The sequence below is a fragment of the Rousettus aegyptiacus genome, unplaced genomic scaffold, assembly GCF_014176215.1.
Source record: "Rousettus aegyptiacus isolate mRouAeg1 unplaced genomic scaffold, mRouAeg1.p scaffold_m13_p_14, whole genome shotgun sequence".
NCBI classification, from domain to species: Eukaryota; Metazoa; Chordata; class Mammalia; order Chiroptera; family Pteropodidae; genus Rousettus; species Rousettus aegyptiacus.
Genome location: NW_023416289.1, coordinates 45,142,336 through 45,167,651, shown reverse-complemented (window position 1 = coordinate 45,167,651; position 25,316 = coordinate 45,142,336). Strand labels below are relative to the sequence as shown.

The window sequence follows — 25,316 nt, the reverse complement described above, 5'->3', positions numbered from 1 at the left end:
GACTCTGACTCTGGGTGCATTTGAATTCTTTCTTGTACTCTGCCAAGGCCCCTCGCTTGGCACAGGGCTCCTGCGGGGACTTCGCCCTGTGTGAATCAGTGAGGATTACTCAACTCACACAGGCTCCAGAAAGCACTAACCACTACCATCAGGAAGCTGAACCTTTTTTTTTTTTTTATTTTGTCTTGTTCCCCTTACCCCCAAGGGGAGGGCCCTGCCTCACTTTCCAACAACCTATATAAGCATCTCCATGCAAAGTAATACTTCCCCAGGTGACAGAGATGAGCAGAACACAGAGCAGCCTGCAGAAGACCTAGCCACCGGCCTCCCTCCTCCCTTTTCCTTCCTGCATCCGGGGGCAGCTGAAGCTCAGCTGGTGAGTGTTCCGGGAAAGTGGTAGGTGCTGCCTTCAGGGGCAGAGGGGGCAAACAGAAACCCTCCCGCCTCCCCCCAAGCCCCAGCTGCAGCCTGTCTCTTTCCAAGCTCCTTTGGAGCTTTTAAACGGTTGAGATAAAATAGTTTTCAAGACTCCTGGTAGCCATATTAGATGTGGGCAGCCAACTGCCAGAGCCGGCATCTGAGCCATCTTTAAGGTGGGGAGGATAAAAAAGCAAAAGGAAACTCGCTTCTGCAGAGTTTATAACATTCTTACTCAAATATTTCTTTTAAACAGAATATATTATATACACAATAAAATGTTTTAAGTGAAATCGAAGCCTTATATGATACTCCCTTGGAACATTAAGATTTTCTGGTTCGCTAACTGTACTATCATTACATATGTTGCTGAGTGGGGGGAGGGGCCGAAGGATTGATGTGAGTTCTCTGTACTGTTTTTGCATCTTTCGTTTTATTAAAAAAAAAAAGTTATTTCGAAATGCAAAGATAAAAACAATCATATGGACCTTGTAGCTCTCTGGTTAAGTTTTAATGCTAGGCACTATATTTGCTATTGTTAATGGGGGTATTTTCTTCCTTTATATAATTGCGATAGTCTTTTATATAGAAGAACTATTGATTTTTGTACATTAATTCTCCTCCTCTAACTTACGAAATCACCCTACTGTTGTATCTAATTTCAGGTGATTTATTGGCCTTGCGTATAGAATCATACAATCTGTAATTAGCTGTGGTTTAATCTCCTCTCTTCCAGTTATTACACTTCTAATTTATTTATCTTTTTTAACTATGTTGACTAATGCTTCCAATATTTTGATAAAAATAGTGGCGGGAGTCATACCTGGCATTTCCCTGACTTTCCCTGAAACTATTTTACTATGTCCACTTTAAGCATCACGGCTTTCCTTGGCCTGAGAGACATACATTATGTCAAAGAATTGTCTGACCCTTCTTATTTATTTATTGTGGTTCCCCCCCCCACCCCCAGATTGATTGTTGACTTTTGTCCATTATGGTCTTTTGATTGTTCTTTATTTTAAAAACTCTTGCTGGTCTTTCTCACCAATTTTTTTTTTTTTTTTTTTGGTAGCAATGGTGTCTGTTCATCTTCTTTTTATTAATTAGCGTGAAATCAGTTGGGACTTTTCTATGCCTGATGACATGCATAAAGTTATTGCTAGATGTGTATTTTTGATACCATTTTCTGAAATCCATCACTGCCTGGTCATTTCTCCATTCTGGAGGAACTTGGGTTCGTTGCTGACTCTGCCGTGTTCATGTCCTGCTTGATCTCTACCCTAGGAATCCCAGACCCAAGAGCTCCTGCATGTGACTGCAGTCGACGTGCCATTAAGAATAAAGTGTTACTCACCAAAAAATCATCTTTCTAGTGTCTCCTGCTCCACGACTCTGATTTTTGACAGCCCACAAGAAATTTTTGAGTCTGTGAGTTCTATCTCTTTCCTAGTTTTTGTGAAAATGAGTTTGTGTAGACTCCTCTTCACCTCTTTGCTTTCATCGATACTACTCGGTAAGAGAAGAGGGAAATTGTTATTTCACAGCGCATTGTTATTGTTCTCATCAGGAGCACTGGGTAGAGTTTTACAAATAAGATTGAATCAAATCACATTTCCAGTGACTTAGTTGCATTTCTTCGTACACTTCCTTCAGTCCGTCGTTGTATTCTTCCGGCTATAGAATTTCTGTTTGGCTCCTTTTTACGTTTTCTATCTCCTTGTCGAACTTCTCATTTTGTCGTTGCCTCATTCTGCCGATTTCATTAAGTTGTTTATCTGTGTCCTCTTGTAGCTCTCTGAGCGCTGTTACAAGGGCAGCTCGTGGATCGCTGTTTCTTTGGGCTCCATTGCCGGACGTTTACCGTGTGCCTTGGGTGGCGTCACGCCTCCCTGATTCATCGCGATCCCTGTCACTTTGCAGAGGTGCCTCGCCCTGGAGAAGAAGTGGTTACTTCTTCCAGACTTCATGAACTAACTTCACTAAGGAAGCACCTTCTCTTGTAGATGAAGGTACATTAGGGTACCCCGTGCCCCTGAATCTCGTGGTCGAGGGCACCCCACCCGTGGCGGCTCTGGGTCTGCGGGTGGCAATGATCCGTATTGGCTCAGACCGCTGGATACACAGTTCAACAACCGTGTGGTCCTTGGCGAGTGGTCTGGGGGTCTGCAGTGACTGCAAGGGCTGTTGGGTCCTTAGTGGGGCCTAGCGCATAGTGGCCGTGGCGGCCAGCTGTAGGTGCCTGTGTAGTGGCAGGGGCCGCTTGCAGACACACATGTAGTGGAGGAGGCCAGGGCAGGCAGTGAGGGCCAAGGCCAACTTAAGTGTCCTGGCAGTTACAGGGGCCTGGCTGATGGCCTGTACTCAATGGCTGCTAGATATCACCGTGGGTACATGGCAGTGGAGGCCAGGTCACGAGTCAGGCCGAGGGAACACAGGTGCATACATAGCTGCAGGGCCTAGCTGCAGGTGAGCACAGTCGTACAGGCCAGTCACAGAGATGGGGTCGAATCTGGGCCCACGAGCAGTCACGGGGGTCTTGGCTGTCCCTGTGTGCTGCCGTGGTGCTCAGACAGCGAGCAGCGGGGGATGGGGACAGGTGCACAACTGGAGGGGTGTACATGCTGGTGGGGGGTTCCAGGCTGGAGTCTTGCACGTGTGCAGCTGCAGGGGCCTTGGCTGGCTGTTATGAAGGTCCCCATGACGGGTGGGGGTGGGAGGGATCAAAAAGAGACAAAGGCGGCTGGCCTCTACGACAGGGACACATGTGCAGTGAAGACTGGAGAAATCTGCAGGGGTCCGTGGTGGCCGTGTTGGCCGTCGGTTTCCTCAGTGGGGAAAGCTGCTGGGGTCCTCTGCAGAGAAGGTCTCTGGGGACCACAGATGCTGGTGTTCCCTGCTTTCTTCCTTACTCCTACCTGTCTTCGTATGTCTCAGCTTTGCCTGTTTCTCGGAGCGGGGTGGGCGGAACCAAAGCGGGTTTCTCATGCAGCGCCTCAAAAGCCTGGGGGAGCTGGGCGCTAGAGTGGGAGACTGTGGTTGGAGAGTTTCTGCTCGGGCGTCCCCGGGCTGGTGTGGGAAATGGGGCGATCCAGGCAGAAGGAAGCTCTTCATACTTCCCTTTTTTGTGTGGTTATTTTCTAGTTTTTTGTTCCACTGTGTTGCACAATTTTCTTACGCAGACTCCGGATATCTTCCAGAGCTGCGTTTGTTTGTGGGGTAGCTGTCTAATTATTGGTCTTTGCTGGGGGACAGAGGCTGGGGTCTTCTACATTGCCATCTTGGTGACGTCACTTCTCCAATCTAGAAGTTATTATTTCTATATCCTTTTCATTTGCACACAGAGAGCTATATCAAAAGGAAAATAATGAAAAAACATTCATTTTTTTACTACCTTAGGCAAAAATGAACAAAATTTTTTTGACTTCTCTTTGGATCTCAGTCCCGAGTGTCTATCATTACTGGGAACGGTTCAACCGGTGTCTCTCTTTTACTTTTTATTTTATTTAATTTTTCAGTTATAGTTGGCAATATCGTGTTAGTTTCAGTATTATATTATCATATATTATATTACAATATTATATTAGTTTTTGAGGTATAACATAGTGATTAGACATCTATGTAACTCACAAAGTGATCACCCCCAAAAATCTACTGCCCCTTTGACACCGTGCATAATTATTACAACATTGTTGGCTATAATCCTTATGCCATAATTTATATCTCCATGACTATTTCGTAACTACCAATTTGTACTTCTTAATTCCTTCACCCTTTTTCACTGACCCCTCCCCAACACTCTTCCATCTGATAAACCTCAAAATGTTCTCTGTATTTATGAGTTTCTTTCTGGCTTTTGTTATTGTTTTTGTGGTTTATTTTGTTTTTTAGATTCCACATGTATGTGAAATCATATGACACTTATCATTCTCTATCTGACTTCTTAAACTCAGCACAATATCCTCTAGGTCCATCACGTAATACCTTTTTCTACTCCTTTACTTTCTGTCTGTGTGTGACTTTTAATCTGAAGCGAGTCTCTTGTAGGCAGCCTATGTAAAAGTTTTGTTTTCTATCCATTTATTCAGCCACCATATCTTTTGATTGGAGCAATTAGTTCTTTTTCATTTGAAGTACTTGTTAATACATAGGTAGTTATTGCCATTCTTTATTTATATTTTTGATACATATTTTTTCCTTCTTCATAAAGAAGTCCCTCCAACATTTCCTGTAATACTGACTTCGTAGTGATGAACTCCTTTAGCTTTTTCTTGTGTGGGAAGCTCTTTCTTCATCCTTCGATTCTAAATGATAGCTGTGCTGAGTAAAGTAATCTTGGTTGTAGGTCCTTGCTTTTCATCACTTTGAGTATTTTGTCCTAAGCCCTTCTGGCTTGCAAAGTTTCTGTTGAGAAATTGGCTGACAGTCTTGTGGGAGCTTCGTTGTAGGTAACTAATTGCTTTTCTCTTGTTACTTTTAAGATTCTCTCTTTGAAATTAAACTTGGTATTTTGATTATGATGTGTCTTGGTGTGGGTCTCTTTGGATTCATCTTGTTTGGGACTCTCTGAACTTCCTGGGGTTGTGTGTCTATTTCCCTCATCAGGTTAGGGAAGTTTTCAGACAATGTTTTTAGAAATAGGTTTTCAATTCCTTTCTCTTTTCTCCTGGTACCCCTATGATGAGAATATTGATATGCTTGACGTTGTTCACGAGGCTCCTTAAACTATCTTCGTTTTTTTTGGATTCTTTTTTCTTGTCGCTATTCTGACTGGGTGTCCTTAGTCACCTCCTCCTCTATGCTGCTGATTCGACCCTTTGTTTCATCCATTCTTGACTCCCTCTGATGTATCTTCGTCTCAGATATTGCCTTCTTTATTTCTGACTGGTTTCCTTTTATGTCTTCCATCTCCATTTTTATGTTTTTTTTTTTAATCTCTTTGTTATAGTTCTCACTGAGTTCATCTATTCTTCCCCTAAGTTTATTGAACATCCTTATAAACAGTGTTTTGAATTCTGCATCTGGTAGATTGCTTGTCTCCATTTTGGTGAATTCTTTATCTGGTGATTTTTTTTTTTTTAATGTGAGACATGCTTTTTTGTCTCCTCATTCTGTTTGCCTCCCTGTGTCTGTTTCTATGTATTAGGTATGGCTGTTGAGTCTCCCAGTCTTAGTACAGTGGCTTTATGTGGTAAGTGTAGGTGGGCCCACAGGTAGGGAGGGGTTGAGTCTCAGGGAATCCCCTGAAGGAGCGACCAGTGTTATCCAGGTTAATGTAGTCTCACATACAGCCACAGCACCCTGGTCCACAGGTTGGGTGGCGGAGGGCTCACCAAAGGAACAGCGGATACTGCTGCACTTCTGTCCAGGAGGAAGCCACCTCTCCAGTTGCACTGAAGCCCGGCAACTTAGCATCTCTCCATCTGACCCTGGTGCCCCACAAGCGCTGCCTCAGCACTGGGGCTCAGAGCCAGAGAGTCAGTCAGGGAGTGAGGTACGTGTGAGCCCTTTAAGATGAACTTCTATGAGTCTCGCAGCTCTCTGTGCTACTGGCTTTCACAACCAGAGGTGGTGGGGACTTCCCTTTCCTGGGCTGGGGCACCCAGTGTGGGGCCAGGACCTCTCACTCCTCAGGTGGGGAAGCAGCCCTGCAGCCAGGTCACCCCTTCCAATTCTCTTGATCACCACACATGGTTGTGGGACCTGGCTGTTTTGTGTCTCCGTCCTTCCTGCTGTTTTGAGGTGATCTACGATTTCTGTCCCAAGTTGTAGGATTTCTGTTCAGCCAGATCTCCGAATATTCTGTGTGCTGGTTGCTCTGCTGTTTGGTGTGGTCACGAGAGGCGGTGTGCACGGCATCTACCAGTGATGCCATCTTGGAACTTGCTCTGGTGTGTGTCTTTTAAATGGATAATAGCAATTTTGTCCACCTTGTAGAGATATTAAAGCTAACATCTCTCTGAAGGTTCTTTCAACTTATTTAAATACAATTTTTTAAAATTTTTTTCAGGGTTAATAGAGACATAGTGGAGAGATAAATACAACATCTGATAAATGGAAAGAACTAAACCTCATAAACTCCTTCGGAGATCCAAGATATGGCGTCTGGGATGGTGAGAGCCTATATATTTCACAGTGGAGCTTGATGGCTCTGATTCCTCTGTATCTTATGATTGGTCTAGGAGATATTATGTACCATGGCTGTTTTTTGAAAGAAACGTTTCTATGTCATATGTAGAAGTATAGGTTTCTATTTTTTTAATTCACTTGTTTCTGCATGACTGAGGGGTGACACTTTGAGGACACCCAGGTGTATTCCTTAGACCTGTTTTCTCCATCAAAGGGTAACATAACCTTGAATGTGAGCATGACAATTTTACACCTGAGCACAAGTGAATGCATGGATGATCCTCCAGGTCTTTCTGTGATGCTTGGGTTATATAGCTGTGGCCTTGCTTTTGGCACTTGAACAGCACAGTACAGCCTCACTAAGCTGTCTCCATGAGCACTTCAGCTTTTTCTCATCAGCATATTTTCCAGGGGCTCAGGTCTCATCTGTGACCAATGAATGTACATTTTCTTGCATAGTCTTAGACTTCAAAATAAATGAATATGAGCAAAGCTTTAAATACTATGGCATGCATAAAAAGCCCAAGACTAGGAAGTGTTGAGGATAACTGAGACATTTTCTTTGGGAACTCAAGGTTTTCTAGCTCTCATACTAAGTAATATTGCCCTTCTATAATTAACCATCTCAGGGATTTGTGATGGTGGAATTACATTCTTATTTTACAAGTTAAGCTTGGATAGTCACCAAGAGTAAGTGACCATTTTGACACAAATATCACTGCTCATAAATGGCAGTGTGAACCTTTGGATTCAGGGATCTTTGGTCTCCACAGTCTATGACAAACTCACATGAAATAGATATTGCTTTTTTAGGAAGTTTAATTCATCTAGTGTCATGCAACTTTACTTAGATTACTATCTCTCCTATTTAAGACCAGTGAAGGAGAACAGAAGAGTAAGGAGCATCTTATCCCCTAGAATTTCCTAGAACGCAGTATTGTTGTACAAATAATGAACAAGTCTATCTATCGTTACATGCAAGTGAGTCTTACTGAGTCTTACATATGATGATGAACCTCAGGGACTAACCACCAAATAAGATATGCCTCTAGATGAGATCGTTGTCTGCGGAGTGGAGATGGAGGAACAATCATTCAGGCAAATAGGTAGGAAAACAGGCTCTCATCACAGGATGGGTATTAGAGTAAGCATCGCTAAAGATGAAACATCTAATTAGGGCTCCTTCCACCATATCACAGAGAAGAGACCATCCCACAATCAAGTCCCTTGTGTGTAATCAAATTGCAACCCCCTTAATGTGTTTCCAGGCCATGTGGATGCAGATGCAATGGAGATAAAAATACAGAGCAATTTCTTCCGCAACTTGTGGGTCTGTCACAGATTGTAACCGATGAGGAAGGGCTTTATAGGTAAGGGACACTCTATTCTGTAGGAAAAGGTGGAAGAGTTTAGATCATGTTCCTTGGTCTCAGAGATTCTTGAAAAACAAAGACATTTAGGTTATTTGCAATCGAACCAGCATGTTATTCTTCTTCGTTTGTTTATTGTAACTTTTTATTTAGAAATAGTTCAGACACACAAGAAGTATGAAACATAGTGCAGAGGTTTCATGTACCTTCACCCAGCTTCTCCTAATGATGATGTGTTTCATAACAATAGTAATTGTCGAAACCAGGGCAGTGATACACACAGGGTACCACAGTTTGTATGACTCTATTTATTTGGTTGAACCAATACCAGATACCCCAGAGCAGGGTTCTCTAGTCCACCTGGCTATAGCAGATGATCAAGGACAGTGCTATCCAACGGAACTCTTGCCGGAACATATTCCATACCTGTGCTGTCAAATACGGAAGCCACTGGCCACATGTGGCTTTTGAGCACTTGAAATATGATTAGTTCGAGTGAGGAATTGATTTTGAAATTTAATCAATTAAAATTTAAATTTAAGTAAGCGTGTGTGGCTAGAAGCTATCATATGAGACAATGCAGATATTGGCTGAAAGGCTACTCCATTCCCCCTAACCCCAATCTTGATTCCAGCCAGCCAGGGGAGACCAGAGCCCAGTACTTGAGTATAGAGCGGAAAGGACCTAGCATGAGGTGAGGGCAGAATATAAACTAGAAATCTTCTCTTATCCCTAAAATTCTCAATAAGGTCACTTAGGTCAACAGGCATGTTGATCAATTTTAAACGAAACTCGTACCAAGTACCAGGTGTTCAGAATCAATTGCGTCCTGCTTCCCAAATGGGAGAAAGTAGTCAATAGTGGGAGACAGGCACACGAACAGGTAAACTCAAAACAATGCAGGGTGAGATGGAGTCTTGTGGACTTGGGAGAGGTTTCACCGAAGACAAAACTTGAGGTCTTATGGCTATTAACGTAAATTTGTAAACTAGAGGTCATCCAACCACCAGGCCTCTGTGCTGTGTTTATAGTAGAAGTTCCCTTCTGTCTTTCCAGTTTGGGTGTTGAGGAAGTCCACAGATCTACGTGGAGAGAGTTTAAAACCTATGATGATGCCTTTGCATATACTAGTAGGATGGTAGTAAATCCATCATGGCAGAATGTCTCTCCTGAACCCCGGAGGGAGTGTCTCAGGTAAGGGAAAGTATTGTGTGGGCAATGCTTGATGGTATTGGATTTTGTTTTACAATACAGGGCAACGTGAGGACCAAGGAAATTTGGGTCATTTACACAGAGGGAGAATGAATGAGCTTCTGTGATATTACCAACAAACAGAAATTTCTGAACGAGGTCGACCACCTCTTCTTGTGGGTGGTCGTCTTGAGAAGATGTACGCACAAAAGCGACAACCGATGCGATCAGAGGTCATCATTGGTTGAACACATAACCAATGCAAATGTCCAACTCAGTCCTCTAGGAAACTTGCTGACACGGGGCCTGAAGGCTGGAGTGGGTCTCTCTGAAGTAGTGTGCTGGTAAATGCTTAGTGTCAGCTTCCCCAGGCGTGGGGGAAGAGCCTCTCTCTGTAGTATTTGCCGATTTCCATGAGGTGAATACTCCCATTGTGTCAGATTTCAAACTCATAACATGATGTCCCTGAACACGGCATTAGAAAGAGATGCACAGTAGCCCACTTTTGTAGATTATTCTCACCAGAAGACGCTATAGGTGTAAACAGCCTCAAGAGCACAGACTATAGTGAAACATAGGAGAATAATTAGAAAGCGTTAAGTTTTGAACATTTATTACCTTTGTTTGTAATAGAATTTATTCAAGTAAAAATTTGTACGATTCAATTTTTAATAATAGCTGTGTTGAACAATCTACCTACAAAATTCCTGGAAATTGAACGATCTCCTCTTGTGATCTGAGATGAGCTAGCTCCAGCTCACCATGGGCTTCCTCCCAGCTCCTAAATCTAACCTCAGCCACTTAAGCAGAAAGCAGCATACCCAAGCACTGTGGGAAAATGGGAGAAGATGTATTTACTCTGATTTCTTTGCATGGGGCAATCATGATCCACAGCTAAATTCATAGACGCAGCACCAAGTCTACGGTAGCCCAAAGCCTATAGTAGCCCAAAGTTCTCTCGCTTCCCAAGAACTCTTCTGAAAAAGGAGCTATAGGTCCTTTTTTTAATTCCGTGTCTCCAAAGTCTGGTTGCTTCTTTGCCCTAATCTGTACATTAATCCCGCCATTAATCCCTTCCACGTTGAAATGAATAGACATAGAAAGGAAATCAAAGGATCAAGAATTCCATGTATATATCAAGAAATCAAGAGAACTGAAGAAAATATCGGTGAAACTAGATGACATTTCAAAATACTACGGCAGAAGCAATTATGTGAAAATTATTGTACCCACAGAAGTAAATGCTTTTATTTCCTATGTCATCACTTCTCAGGGACCAGCACCCTTGCCCTGTGGGTCCCCTGATCTCTGTCCCACATTTACAACTCTCCAGGGCAGAGAAACCGATTGAGTTGGATGTCTTCATCCAGAAGGCATCACCTGTGTTAGGATGCATTTCTCATACTAGGTGCTTAACGAACCACTAGCTCACCCTATGGATCACGTTTTTCCACTTTGGCTAAAGAGTGAAAATACTTTGGAAACTTTAAAACTCCTGAAGCCAACATAATCCATGACTGAATTTGCAGCCACAGGACCTGTCACCTGCAATTAGTTTGGGCTGTGACCTGTGCATTGGGGTTTTTTAAGCTTCCCGATGCGGTCAAGTTTGGGAATCACTGCTATGGGGTATGTATTTCACCCATGGGTCAATTACTGATTCAGTTTTTTAATTTTTTAATTTTTTTTTTTATTTTCAACAGTCATGTAATAGCCATCAGAGCAATTTAAGTAAAAGGAATGAGCTATGGCCACTTTGGACGTTGGCATGACAGGGTAATGGAAAGTATAGTCAGGACATGTTTGGTTCTAGAGGGCCCCTTGTTTTTGCTATCCAGACATCTGGTTGACAAGTCACACTTTGTCCAAGTCATTTTTTTTTTTTGATAGTCTAGATCAGTACTATCCAACTGAACTATGATGATGGAAATGGTCTCGTCTACGTCCGCCAATATGGTAGACGTTCGCTACATGTAGGTGCTGGGCACTTGAAGTGTGGACAGTAAAACTGAGGAGCTGAAGTTTTGATTAGATTAAGTCTAGATGGCGCTTGCTAGTGAGGGGCCACCACTTGGATAACACGGCTGTAGCTTTTAATGACATCTCCTTTATATTTTTGTGAACCGATTCTTAACATTTTCCTCATTTTAGACGCACAAAGATTGGAGACAAAAAGTTTTCAAAAGAATCTCCACAGAGACAAGAATCAGGTAATTGGCTAACACAGAAAAGGGGCCGGGGGTGCGTCAGTGGGTTGCTGGAAATGTCTGGTGGTTTAATGTGAGGTCTCTTTGTGGCAGTGGAAATTAAAAGGGATTTTCTCTCACCTGCAGTACAGTGCTCTATGCAACGTAAATGAGAAGCGTGACATTAGCTATTATTTCTGGGATGGGTTCCATATTCCAAACACTCTACTGGGGGCATTACATATACTCTCTTTTTAGCCAATGGACACTCTATGAGTAGATTCTATAGACTCTATTTTAAAGATAAATAAAGCGAAGTCAGAGGCCACATTTCTTCCAGCTTGCAGATGACATGAGGAAGTATTGCGCAGTGTTCGACATCATTGGAATGAGTCTGTTTTCTTTTACCCCCCCAACCCGTGCTAGGTCTTCACAAAACAAGCACTGTGCTCTTAAGGGTCCTGATCTTTTATGACTTCTGGTCCTTTCTTATGACCTCATTTAGCCTGAATTACCTCCTTATAGGCCCTATCTCCAAGTACAGCAAAACGGGGTTAGGGCATCAGCGTGTGAGTTTTGGAGGGACACAGTTCAGTCTGTATCCTCATCATGCTCATTGCACTGGGTGCAGTAAATTGCTCAAGCTTGACGTTTCTGGCTGTCATCGTTGCATACTCTGCCCTAAGTGCTTCTAGCTGGAAACTGTCCCACGTGGTGAGTAGTAGTTTGAAAACCATGGGAGGTTCAGGAAAAGCATAGGCACGGGAGTTTGCACCTTGATGCCCAGCCCAGATCCTGTGCTTGCCAGCCATGTGGTCCCTGGGTAAGCTAATTCGTATTCATGTCAATAGCTGACATCGTCGACATTGAGTATTTATGTCGTCTAGGTAGCACAGGTACCCAGGTTCCGAGCAGCTCTGTATGGTGCAGATGGTGGTATTCACTCCATCTTACATGCACAAAAGAAACTTGGAGAGGCTAAGTGACTTTTTACTTAATGGAGACTTTTCATTTTGCCTACACACAGTCTCCGCTCTCTGCAAAAGGACATCCCATCATATACAATTCTGAGTAAACTAATTTTGTCAAAGTACAGTATATCAGAGACTTTTATCATCCAAGATGATGGATAGTTGTCCTACTCAAACCCTCGTCACGTCATCCCAAATGCCCCGTTTGGGGAAATGGAGGAAAAGGCGTGGCACCCCACCGTGCATGTGTGGAAGATCACCCCGAGTTGCTCATAAGGCTGTCACCACTGGGTCATGGAGACGCTCAGGGAAGCCGGGGTGGTCTGGGGCGCCTCGGGGTGGTGGTGGGCACTTGAGCAAACAAATGCTCCTCTGCCTCTTCAGCATTTTGTGCTTGTTCCTTTTCTGCACTTGACTTTCCTCACCAAAAGAAGATATCGTCTGCTGCTTGGGACCACACAGAAATTCAGTTCCCTTGGTTCCTGCCCTAGGGAAATGCCATCCCACTAAAGCTGTCCAGCCCAGCTTCTTTCTTAAATTTGGGGGCAAAATTTCAGTAGAACATTTGCACGCCCTCTTTTGTCTGGATTCCAAGAACAAAGTCCCCATACCCTTCTCTCCAATATCTATTTTCCCAACAGTGAATTGCTAATCGAATATCCAAGACTCCTTCAGGCCACGCCTTTTCCAAAAATCTACATCAGACATGCGCAATATCTTCTTTTCAGGAGATGTTTGCTCAGAAGAGAGGCAGCTGGTACCCACCACAGCTGTTATACTCTCTTCTGGGTTTAAACCAACGTGTCAAAGTCATCAGTTTCTGGGACCTGCAGGGACTGTGGATGTTGACTTGATTGATAAGAGTGTAAACAAATACAGGTAAGAACAGAAGATGCTTAGTATTTAAATACAATCCTATTATCAAGGAAGTACATATTACGTGATATTGTAAAGGACACATGCAGCAACCTGTAAGATCTGAAATTTTATCAATAGTATGTGTATTTCATGTACTAAGTTGATATTTTAACTTTGACATAGATAGAATACAGAGAAATTGGAACCCAGGTTGCTTCATGGACTTCCCGGAGATTTCTAATACAGTAAAAGTCACAGATGAGTCTTCAACATTGCCTCACTATGAACGTCGCATTCATCTATGGAATTGTTGTTTAAGTCAAAGTTTTGGCATTCTCCCAGCATGACTGTCACTCCGGTTCCTTTCAGCGTCCACTTCTCCACGCCTGGCTTCTATTGGTGGCCAGCCACAGGCCTCGCGTTGCAGGTAAGGGCAGCAGTGACTGTGACGATCACATTGGATTCTTGGAGTGAGCACCTGGCCCCAGACCTACAGCACCATAAGCAGTGGATGGTGGCGGGCCCTCTGCTTGACATCTCCGTGGAGCCTGGAGACGCCATTGCAGAAATCTACCTCCCTCATTTCATCTCCCTCCCAGGTAGTGAGGGAAGGGAGTGGGGGGTGGGCTGAGGAACGTCTCGCTCATCGTCTTCGTGGTGCTTTTCCAGCAGATGGCGTGGATGTCTCCTGGTTCCATGTCGCCCATTTTAAGGATGAAGGCATGGTCCTGGAGCCCCCAGCCCGCGTGGAGCCTTTCTACGCAGTCCTGGAAAACCCCAGCTTCTCTCTGATGGGAATTTTCCTGAGGATTGCCAGAGGGACCCGTCTTTCCATCCCCATCACATCCACAACACTGGTCTATTACCACTGGAACTCCGAAGAGATTAATTTTCACTTGTATCTTATCCCCAGCGATGCCTCGCTAACCAAGGTAAGGCTGACAGATTTTAGAGAAGACAATGAGAATTACATTCCCAGCTTATCGCCTTGGACATTCCATCTTCTTCTTAAACAGAGAAGTCAGTTTCCTTCATTAGACGTATGAATCGCCCTCCACGATTTCAATCCATAGGCGCAGACTCTTAAGCGATTTGCAGTGATCCGCACTGGAAATTCAGTTCAACTAAAAATGGAGCTTCCTTTTCTGGTTCTTGAGGAGAAGGAAAATGAGGTGACTTCTAGAGGACTGACAAGGGAGTAAGATGCAGTGTTCCACTATAAAATTTTGTATTACTAATATCTGAATGAAACACACATGCACACACCACATGCACACACACAGTGTACACACATGCACGCACAGACACACACACAGCATCCTCTTGACTCATTCTCCTATTCGGTTGTATCTCCTTCTAATTCATGTGTAAAAGGCTCGTAGTCAGCCATCCTCTCCTGGATTGGTGACAAAGCAGATATGTTGGAGGCTCCTGCTCCACAGCTACTGTATTGCTGGATAAAGGACCACATCTGTCTCCCCAACCTTGGTGAAGAGGTTATGGGGGGCAAGAGTTTACTGTCCCACATTTCAGCGCTCCCACATCCCAGTGAGAGGTAGGTGCCTGCCTGGCAGTGTATAGGATTGTGAGTAACGGGGGGTATTGAAAATATAAGAGAAAACATTTTAATCTGGATGCTAAAGATGGCTATTCCCGGCATATACAGGAAAAGAAAAAAATAGAAAAACGAATTCTTAGGTGACTGTTCTTTTCATTCTGGACGCAGCACAGTTCCCAGCCTGGCCTTGCTGTTTTTATTTCCTTCCTCCACCCCAAATCTCATCTGCTCACTCGCCTCCCACCTTACTGATACAATAGAGACAGTGAGATGCAAACGACCTCAGTTTCCTGGCCTCAATAAGCCTCATTTTGCATCCTCTTCACTTTTCCCATTCTCTCGCAATTAGCAAAGCCGCCCTCTACTTGTACAAAGCTGTGAGTTAAAGCAGGTCCTGGATCCCTTTCCCTCTTGCCTAACCGAGGACTCCACGCTCTGAGGCATCATTCTCACCTCCACCATCAATCTCTCCCACCCTGGCGTCTCATTCCCGTCAGCAAACCAAGATCTAGCATAGCCCATTGGCGATGCTTTGCCTGGCCACTCTTCATTCTCCAACCACTTTCTGTGTTTCTCTTATGCTTCTCAAAAAATGGAGCAGTAGCTTTATGGATCCATAGTTTCGCATCCCTCAGTTTTCACTCCTGCCCTCGAATCCCTCCAACTGGGTTACCTCCCCACCATTCCTTAAAGCGGCCCTGTTTAATGTACCCGGTGACTTCCACATTGAGTGATTCTTGCCTGAAACCTCAGCAGCATGTTTCACCCAATTTTCCTGTTTCAGTCTTGCCCGTCTTTTAATGGCCTCTGTAGGCGCTTCCTCTGACGCCTTTGCATACTCGCTGGTGGTCTTGGTGAATTCTTTCAGTTCCCTTACTGATTTCTGTGTGAGAGGAGGGTTACTAGGTCTGTATCTACGATCCCACTCCCCTTCTTCCCCAAAACTGTTGTTTCAGCTCTTTTTCCCCATTGATGATAGAAAACTAAGTTCTGTTATTTAAGTCCAAACCTAGAATGTCTCTTCCATTCCTCTATTTCCTTTCTTTTCCACATCCAATGTCTCATTAATTCCAATGAATACTGCTTTTTGAAATATTTAGAGTTTACAATCTGCAGAGATACAGACAACAAATCAGTAAAGAAAGAGATAGTTGAATACCTATATACTTATTTTCAGACATTGCTTTCATAATATAACTTATTATATCTCTGTAGACCATAAGTTCCATAAATGGGAGGGACCATTTCCACTTAATTAGAAATTAGTTCAGAGCACAGTGTAGGGCTTGTTATAGGTGTTCATGAAATTTCGTCAATAGAACAAATGAAACATGGTCTGTCTTCCCTCTTCTGGAGGATAAGGAGAGAGGAGAAATCTTTTCTTTGCTTGAAACTGTAAGTTAAACTCAAAATATCTATCATTGCTCTGAGAACCCTCCCTGCTTACTTCAGAAGCAGCACGGTCCTCTCTGTTAGCTGCTGGCCGCACGTGCCTACTGAGTACCTGAACCGAGGTGTGCTGTAGGTTCACAATACACACGGATTTTGAAAACTTTTCATGAAGAAAAGTACATTGATGTCATTTAATTTTTATATCAATTACATGTTTCAATGATAATATGTTGGGTTAAATGAAATATGTCATAAATGTCTTACTAAAAATAATCTCACCTGTTTCTTTTTGCTTTTAAAAATGTGGCTGCTAGAAAACTTTGAATTACATTTGGGGCTCAAATTATATTTTTATTCAACAGCACTGTTCCAGGGAGATTTATTTACTCAATCAATATTTATTCCATGCCTGACATATTCCAGGCACTGTTTTAGGGGCTAAGAATACATCAGAGAACAAAATAGACAAAAACAGGATAACCAAAGATACTATATGGAATGTTTGTGCTCTAGGAAGTATAATTTAATTTAAACTAATTCTTAAATAATTTTGTTTTATTTTTTTTTAAATTAAACTTTCTGCAGTGACATTGGTTAATAAAATTATATAGGTTTCCAATGTACAGCTCAATAATATGTCATACGTATATGGCATTGTGTTTTCACTACCCAAAGTTAACCTTCCTTCCATCTCCATGCATTTTTAAATTTAATCTGAAATAAGTCATTATTTAAAATAGTTCTTTGTTAGAAGTGTCAGGGTACATTCTTGTCTTTTGTCCCTCAATTTTTTCTTTATCCCTCCAGAGTTGTCACTCTTTATTTGAGTTTGTACAGTGATGCTCTTTGCCTCTCTTTTCTGCCGCCTCCCCGTCATGGTTTCATCTCTTTGATCAGTACAATTTGAAATTTTTCTCTTACTTGATCTTCGGGGCCCAATTCAGGTCGCAGCACCAACCGTCTTTTCCTTCAAATGTATCTACTGATTTTTAAAAACTCAATCAGATGGGCAGAAAAATTGTTGCCTCATAATTTTCACAGTCCACAAGCCACCCAGACCAAGAAGTAGGGCATCACTAGCCTCTTTGGAATCGCACTCTTGACCCTTTCTGCCCCACTCCCAGTCACTACCCCCAAGAGTATTTACTAACTGGACTAGAAACACCATCTACTGTAATTGTTTGTGATAGAAATTCTTGTGCTTTAATTCTGTAGTGTCTCTACCGAACCGCATTTGAGACTTTTCAAATGCTATTATCATTCAACAGGTTATAGTTCTATTCTGTGCCTTTGGTGACCACTCAGATCATTCTAAGGACTCTTCCGCTCTGGCTCCTGGGCCTCTCGGAAGGGACGTCACTACTGTATGGCTCTTTGGTGCTCAGGTGACAGAACATCTCATGTGGTAGCCACCCTGCCTCGGTGAGAAGTCAGGTCTCTACCCTTGCCCGTCACAGATGTAGCTGCAGACACAGAGGGGCCCCTGCTGAGGCACAAGAGGGGAGTGTCTTTGTACCCAGGTTTGAAGAACACTCAGCCACATTTATCTCTGCTACATTATACAAAGAAAACCGAACTCTCAGAGATGTGTAATAAAAGGAATCCCTTGGCTCCGAGATAACCGACAATAGAAGTTTGTGATACACTTTTTCATGAATGGAGACATCGTCGCACATACGTATCTGTCTGTATGTGAATCTTTACATCAATCGAATCTCGTCATACGTATGCGACAGCATGTAGACAACCCTTTATGCCACTACTTTTGCTTATTGACTTTTTCACTTTTGCTTTCTAATTCATTTTCACCTCTTCCTCCTCAGGCAATAGATGAAGAAGAAGCAAGGTTCCATGGTGTGCGTCTGCAGAGCTCACCCCCTGTGGAAGCCCTGAACTTTGGATCCCGTTATATTGTGTCTTGTACTGCTAACGTGGACATAATACCCAAGGTCAGTAGAACGTGAATCTGACTCGACGGGTTTCAAAATGTTTTGTACTTTTGAAATAAATGGAAGACTGCTGGAGGGTGTGTAGCTCAGATAATTCTTCTCTGAACCAGGTGTTGCTGAGTGCTAAGCTACACATCCTTCCATGGAATCATAATAGTTCTTAAAATTGTAAACTTAAAAGGATGTTGACCTTTCTCCTTCTGTTTTTCACTCAAGCAGCCATGAGATTGTTAAAAAGCAAGGGGTTAGATTTCACTGGCCAGTTCACTGTAGGCCATGAGTCCTTTCAATCCTCCACTGTTTCAAGTCAAGTGGTGTGTTTCCTCTAGGAGTTGAAATTGTCCTACAGAAACCCTGGAGAAATCCAGCCCTTCTCTAAAATCTGTGTTGGGCAGATGAAGGCACCGATCCGATTTGAAATTATTGAAAAAAGACGTAAGACTTTAGTCTGGGAAACTTTGGTGAAGCCAGGTGAGTAAAAGAACGATGCTGAGTTTTGAGGAAGAAAAAGTCATGAACCTCTACCCTGGGGTTGGAGCGAAGTATATCACAGGAGAAAAAGTCTGTTTGTGGTTCCATCCAAGAGAGGAGAATAAATCTACTGTTGGTTGATAATCAATGTGAGTGAAACAAAGGTGGGTGGCAGTGGTCCATCTTGGTGATGAAGCCAGTAAGTACACCTGGCAGTAAGGATGTAAACCCTTCATGTCTAAGAGGTAGTGAACAGTCAGAAGGAGCATAAAGTCTGTTTATTTCCATTTTCTGTGCAATTTCATAATTGTTAACATATATAGAGACTGAGCAATCACCAAAGAAGGATACACAATTCATCAGAACTTTAAACAACTTAGGGGATTTTAAAAACCAAAACATAAGACCATGTTGAAAGCTTAATAGTAGACAGTGTTCATCCATTTTCTGAAATGGTTGTTCAATTGACAAATCTTTCATCAACTTATAACTGTATTCAAAGTTCTGCACTATCGACACTCCTATTAAAACATTTAAAAAATATATGTTCAAATTTACTCAACAATGTTGGCATTTTATGTCTAAAACATACTTGCCTACATGGTGATTTTTGTAGGACACCACGATATAATTATGTTGTAGCCTTACCATTTCCTAACAGGTCAGAGTTGAGAGAATATTAGAAAAATTGTTCCTTCCTCTGATCATTTCCTTAATGGCTGATGAGTGACCTACTTATTTGGGTCCCATTAGTATATTAATGTCCAAAACAGGATCTTTACTTTAGAAAATGGAATTTAATTATCTCAGTGGGATGCATCAAAGTTTAGATAAACTAAATAAAGGTATGTGATCAATTTCATCTCATCCTCCGATTTTTCTCTTTTTCCTAGTGGATCTCCAGCTTAGTGCTGCATCAACCCCTGCCCTCGTCTCAGGTCAGTGAAATGTTTATACTAAAAGCCAGCAGGATGGTTCCGATTTCAGGAAGCCTTTGAGCAGTATGATGTCACTCAGTGAGGGTTCATTCCTTCCATCCTTGTCATCTATAAAGTCCAATGTCAGAGACAGAGACACGCAGTATGACTGACTTCAGTGAGTGTGTTAGGGTATAATATGCAGACTTTGAGCATGCAGCCATGTTTGATTAGGGAAAGTATTTTGCACCTGAGGAACTACAGATTAAAGTATTCTGATATGGCTGGAAATTACACTTTCAAGGAGCAAAGCGAACATGATTTCCAGAGAGGAGGGCAAGAAAGAGAAGTTGAAAGTCTAAGAATGACAGTAGGAATATTTTGGACCTTTGGCTGAAAGTGAAGGGGAATTGTTAGAAGGTAGATAATAATGCATTGACTCTTCTAACAGAGGGGATGATTGAATGTAGGCGAGTCATGGACGGGAAGTGCGGAACCAGAATTTGAGACTGCAGTAAAAATCGAGAACAGCATTTCAGCCAGGAACTGGTTTGGGTTATTGAAGTTGGTATGTGGCAGAGAAGGAAATTATTTAAAATAAGGGCTCAAGATTCAGAGGACCTAAGTTCCATCATTTGTAAGTAATAGACTTGGGTCTGCAAATCCTTATCTTCTGACTCTTGCTTCTCCATTTTAAATTGCCTAAGGTAGCAATCTAGAATGTCCTGGATGTCAGTGTAAACAAATGTCTGTGTGGCAAATGGCAGAAAGGTCAACCTAAAGGGACTTAAAGGGTGTGCCCCAGCTGAGGTGAAAGCAAAGACGATAGGTGGGGCTGGCTTTCAGGAAGGCTGATCCTGTGGCTTAAATGTCCCCGGGAGGAAGCTATGGCTCCACCTTGCCTTCTTTATCTGTGCGTTTGATGATCCATCAGCCTCCACACCTGTAAAAATGACAAGCCTCTCAAGACAGACTGACCACACATTGTCATGTCCCTCCCAATGAAGAGAAGGCTTTTAGGGTGTCGCCCTGGCTTGAAATGGTGACGAATCCATTTCCTGACCAGCTTGTGTTGTCAGGAAGGAGGTCCAGAGAACAGACTAGCTTTAAAAAAGTCGTGCCCCACACCTGGAGTTGCAGGTGGGTTCAAACTCGACTACACATCTAGGTTAAGGATCAGGTGAAGATGACTAGACAAAGAAAATTCAAAGAACGTCCTGTAGGTGGTGACAGTATAGCGCCAACAGAAAGGTCTCTATACTTCCTACTACACAGGGCTCTTGAGCAAGAGGCATCTACCATGTTGTATGAAGGATGAAATTGAAACTCATTAGCTCAGTCTACAAGACCCTTTGGAAGCTGCTCCCAGCGCACATCTTGAGTCAAATTCTCGCCCTATAAATCGTGACATCTCTTTCCCACACTTTTCTTTTTTTCCTGGTGTTATTTTTTATTTAATATCAAAATCCCACTCCTTCAAATCCTCCTCTGATACTAAATCCTCTGCAAAGATTTTGTTCTAAAGTCTAGCCATCTCCTTTACGGCATTATAGTAATAAGAAATGATGATGAAGATGATGATAAATGCAGCTTATTAAACTTCTGCGGTGTGCTAAATATTATGGGCACCTGTATTTGTGCTTTAGCGCCACCATTTCTATTTAGTCCTGTCAACAAACTGTGGCTAGGCTTCGTCAGAAAATCACAGAAGAGCATCAGTGTGAACGTGCAGACGGCCATGATGTAACAATCACGCACTGAGTATCTTTAGATACAGTGGAGCCAAAACAGAAATGGACCCCATGCTCGTGGGGTGTATATTCCGGCAGGTGACAATAGAGAAACTGATTTCACAGTGATTATTAAAACGCAGTTGTCATACGTATTCCAAAGAAAAATTAGAGCAGTGTAGGAGAGGATGGAACAGGAGGCTCTGATCTAAGCTCAAGAGGGTGAAAATGTTACAGGGTGAATCCCAGAGAAAGGAAAAGAGTGACGTTTATGTCCCTGGTGCCGAAGACTGATTAGAAGTTGCTCAACAAACAGGAGGAGTGAAAAGCAATTCGGTAACTAGGAATAAGTTGAAGATCTCTCGGTAGCAGCAACTTCACTCACGTTTAAGAGTCATCGAATGTAAACTTCCAATAACCTTTTCCATAGAGATACCAAGACTTCACAGAAATTTTACCACCAAATCACGCTGTTTGGTGATAGCTCCAGTTGACTGGGCGTTCATTATCTATGCCATTGTGTTAAGAAAAAAGTTTGAGAGGCGTGAGCTGTAAATAAAAAGTAATCACACTTTGACTGAAGAAACTGAGGTACCAGAAAGTGGTATGGCTTGGCCAAGGTCACACATATAACATATACAGATGCGCACCAATGTATAGTATTCTTAAGATCGAGATGGAAAAATACATTGTCTTTACCCTGTGTTTCCTGTTTCTTCTGTATTGTATTTTTCCAGTCAGATTTATTAGAAAACACTTGGGAGGGGGAACAGGTCTAATCTATCTCCATATCTCCAGCATTAGGTAAAGATACTGACAATTTAGGAATCTGAAGTTTCTGTTTGATTGTTACAGGGATGAAAAGGTGAATGTCCAACAAGATAGAGGCCATTCCAGGGTTCTGATGAAAAATGGGACGTAATGAGGCACAGGCTCTCGAAACTTGGCAGAGTGGACGGGATTGAAGAATGCATTTACATTGTCTGTTTTTCGTGTTAGTTGCATGCTGTTGAGTCAGCTCTGACTCCTGGGGACTGAATGGATGAGTGACAAACACAATGTCCCGTCCTCACCAGCCCCGCTCAGTTCCCATAGACTCATGCCCATGACCTCTTTTTATAGAGTCAGTCCCACTCAAATTTGGTCTTCCTCTTTTCCTGCTGCCTCTTGTTTTTCCCAGAATTCCTGTCTTTTCCAAACAACCCTACCTTCTCATGCTGTGCCTGAAGTAGGACCCCTTCCATTTTGTCACTTCTTGTCACCAGCAGGTATATCAGGCTTCATTTGCTCTGGGACGCAGATGTTCGTCTTTCTTCTGGTCAAGGTGTCCATAGAGCTCTCCCCCAACTTCGTATTCCAAATGAATCAACTTTTTTCTTGTCAGCCTCCTTCACTGTCCACTTCTATGCCATACATAGTAATCGAGAATACAAAGGTGAAGATGATCTTGGCCTTGGTCTCTGATGACACGTCTTTGCTCTTGGTGATCGTTCCTACTTCTTCTGGTGCTGCCCTTCTGAGTCTCAGCCATCTCTTGATTTCTTGGCTGCAGTCAATGTTTGAATTGATGACTGAACCAAGGTAGGCACGAAAATCTTTAACCATTTCAGTGTCTCCATTAGCTCTGTTAATGTTGTACATTTCTTCTGAAGTCATGATTTTTTTTTTTCTTGATGTCCAAATGCAATCTTGTTCTGGCACTTTCTTTCACTTTCATCAGAAATCTTTTTCAAACCCATGCTACTTTCTGCCAGTAAGATGGCATCATCTGCATATTTTAAGGTGTTGATATTTCTTCCACCAATTATTTCTCCTCCTTCCTCTGAGCCAGCCCACTTGGTTCATGTGGTGTGTTCTATGTACTGATCATATAAATAGGGAGACAAAATTCCCTGAGCATACCTAACTTCATGGACCACTGAAAACGGACTGCACATCCTGAGAATCCGTGTGTGAGAGATTTAGACGACATGCAAAGGGGGACGAGCGACATCTCCACACAGAATTGTGATTTTCAGCTGGTCCAAAACTCTGTGACAGAGCTGTCCTCTGAGCCTGCAATCCTTCCTTCTGTCCAGGCGCAGCCTTTGTGAAGAATCACCGCCGGCAGCTGCAAGCCCGGATAGGGGACCTGGACGGGGTCCTGGACGATCTTCAGGACACCGAGGTCCTCACTGAGGGTGAGAAGGAGACAGTGGAGCAGGAGCAGACACGGCAGAAGAGGAACAAGACCCTGCTGAAGATAGTGGAGCGGAAAGGGGACGAGGCCCTGGAGTTGCTCTTCAGAAGCATTAGTAAACGAGACCCTTACCTGATGAGCTTCCTCAGCCAGCAAAATTTGTGACAGTGACTCAGACAGATGGGACTCCAGTGTTCTCCGCTGGGAATGGAGAAGCAAAAATGTGACCATTGAGTCCGAGGCAGAAGAGGTCCAGGTAACACCTATCCATCGCGTGGGCTTTCTTGAGCGCTGATGTGTGACCTGGCAGATATCTAATATCTTAACATCAAGAATATCTGGAGAGAGTAGTAAAATTCCCACTAAATGTTTTCTAAGGAGGATATAAAAAATCTGTTCCGCCCATCAACACATTTCTTGGAGACTAGGGTGGAGGAAGGCAAAGGCAGGGGTGTTTATGGTTGACAGGGTCTGGGAAGCTGAAGGCTTTTGAGTAACTGGAAGGTAGTTCTAGCAAAGTCACAACAAAAGGGAGGAAGGCTTCTCAAAACTATCTGCTGAAGGTATTCCAGACATCCACCAGGATCAATAGTGATGGTTTTTTTCATATGGTATGCCTTTAACATTTTATCTATTACTATAATTACTGGAATAATATAAATGCATTTGATGGAATAGAGCACAGAAAAAAAAGAAAATGCAAACACGGGCAGAAAATCTTTGGTTTTCCGGTCCCAGGAACAGACAGGTCATGTTTTCCTGGACCATCTCTGGGGAATGCAGAGATGCGAGTGTGGAGTCACGGTCCCCACTGACCCAGCAGGAAGAAACGATGGACCGTTCTAGTAATTCCAAGAGACAAAACTGGACACTCGGATTCCACCGTGTGACCTTGCCACGATCGTTCGGTTGTGCTTTGATTAGCGTTTGCGTGGCACGTCAATCTCCATCTTTTGGCTTCCAGCCTACTTACTATATTTGAAGTGAGTTTCTAGAAGATGGCATACAGCTGGGTCTTTTGGGGTCTTTTTGTTAGAAATCCAATTTGACAAACTCTGCTGTTAATGGGCATGTTTGGACATTTACATTTCATGTAATTATTGATATGTTAGGATTTAGTCTAGGTCAGCCATTTTATTATTTGTTTCTTGTTTGTTACTTTTATATTCCTGTCTCTCCTTTCTTGCCTTTTTAAGGGTTACTTGAAGAGTTTTTAGTATTCCTTTTTAGTTTATCTATTATGTTTTTGACAATATGCAGTCGCCTATATATTTTTTTTGTGGTCGCCTATATTTTAGTGACTGCACTAGAGATGAAAATATACACATTGTTTACTATGCATCACTGTTTACTAAGATCTTTTCCACCATTTAGGCATGGCACCCATCCCCTTTGTGACACTGTTGTTTTCAATATTGCCTTTCTCTTTACGAATATAAATAAAATTCCAATTGGAATAATGTTCTATGTGTCTTTTACTTTCAATTGTGGACTGTGTTGCAAGGGACCCATGAAAAGTGTCATGTTACAAGACTCTGGCTCTTGTTTATGTGCATAGAAGAATGTGGATTTTTTTTTTTTTAACCTTCTACGAACTGGCTTTCTAATGTCGGTTCAGTTTTCAAAGGCTTCGTAGGTTTGCTCTGTGTATGTGCCTATAGGTTTGGATAGCTCATGTGAGCTCAGTTCTCAAAATTCTTGGGATCCTAAGGGCCAGAGGCTTTGGGCATAGGGGTTCCTAAATGACTTCATGAGTCCGCATTCTAGAGCTTCTTCCTTTCCGTCATTGTCATAATGGGAACAACAGTAGTTTGTGGCTTTCTATATTCTATCCTGAAGTAAAAGCAAACTTTTAAATCTGATGTCAGAACGTTATAATATTGCCTACGAAATAGAAAAATAGTTCAATCATTTTTTTTAAAAAAGGACAAAAGCACAAATTATTAAGAGTCAGATGCATAAATTTGAGTATGTTAACAATAAGGGGCCAAAAATAAAAAA

At 42.6% G+C, this 25,316-nt stretch overlaps 1 protein-coding gene across 15 annotated transcripts; it reads left to right on the top strand.

Annotated features, from left to right (window-relative positions):
* The first annotated feature begins 71 nt into the window (after window positions 1-71).
* CARD8 (caspase recruitment domain family member 8) lies at window positions 72-25,316 on the top strand. Of its 15 annotated transcripts, XM_016155403.2 has the most exons (17): window positions 74-376; window positions 1,702-1,845; window positions 2,209-2,426; window positions 5,561-5,605; window positions 5,706-5,908; window positions 6,181-6,305; window positions 6,425-6,527; window positions 7,812-7,913; window positions 8,970-9,107; window positions 11,256-11,314; window positions 12,990-13,140; window positions 13,489-13,718; window positions 13,789-14,051; window positions 17,893-18,018; window positions 18,348-18,489; window positions 19,383-19,427; window positions 23,215-25,316. In XM_016155403.2, the coding sequence occupies exons 7-17, from the start codon at window positions 6,469-6,471 to the stop codon at window positions 23,478-23,480; spliced, it is 1,581 nt and encodes a 526-aa protein (XP_016010889.2). In that variant the 5' UTR covers window positions 74-376; window positions 1,702-1,845; window positions 2,209-2,426; window positions 5,561-5,605; window positions 5,706-5,908; window positions 6,181-6,305; window positions 6,425-6,468; the 3' UTR covers window positions 23,481-25,316. The 15 variants fall into 15 exon arrangements, 14 of the variants coding, with proteins under 14 accessions (XP_016010900.1, XP_016010891.2, XP_016010899.1 ...); XR_001598169.2 differs by having other exon boundaries at window positions 5,561-5,908; window positions 18,348-18,638; window positions 23,215-23,258; XM_016155402.2 differs by lacking the exon at window positions 5,561-5,605 and having other exon boundaries at window positions 5,727-5,908.

What these genes read in the sequence shown, in the direction of transcription:
- CARD8 (XM_016155410.2), top strand. Translation starts at nt 6,469, where the DNA reads ATGGAAAGAACTAAACCTCATAAACTCCTTCGGAGATCCAAGATATGG. An exon ending in AAGATATGGCGTCTGGGATG is followed by an intron (nt 6,528 to 7,811) that starts GTGAGAGCCTAT and finishes ATGTGTTTCCAG; the next exon opens with GCCATGTGGATGCAGATGCA. An exon ending in GGAAACTTTGGTGAAGCCAG is followed by an intron (nt 18,490 to 19,382) that starts GTGAGTAAAAGA and finishes TCTTTTTCCTAG; the next exon opens with TGGATCTCCAGCTTAGTGCT.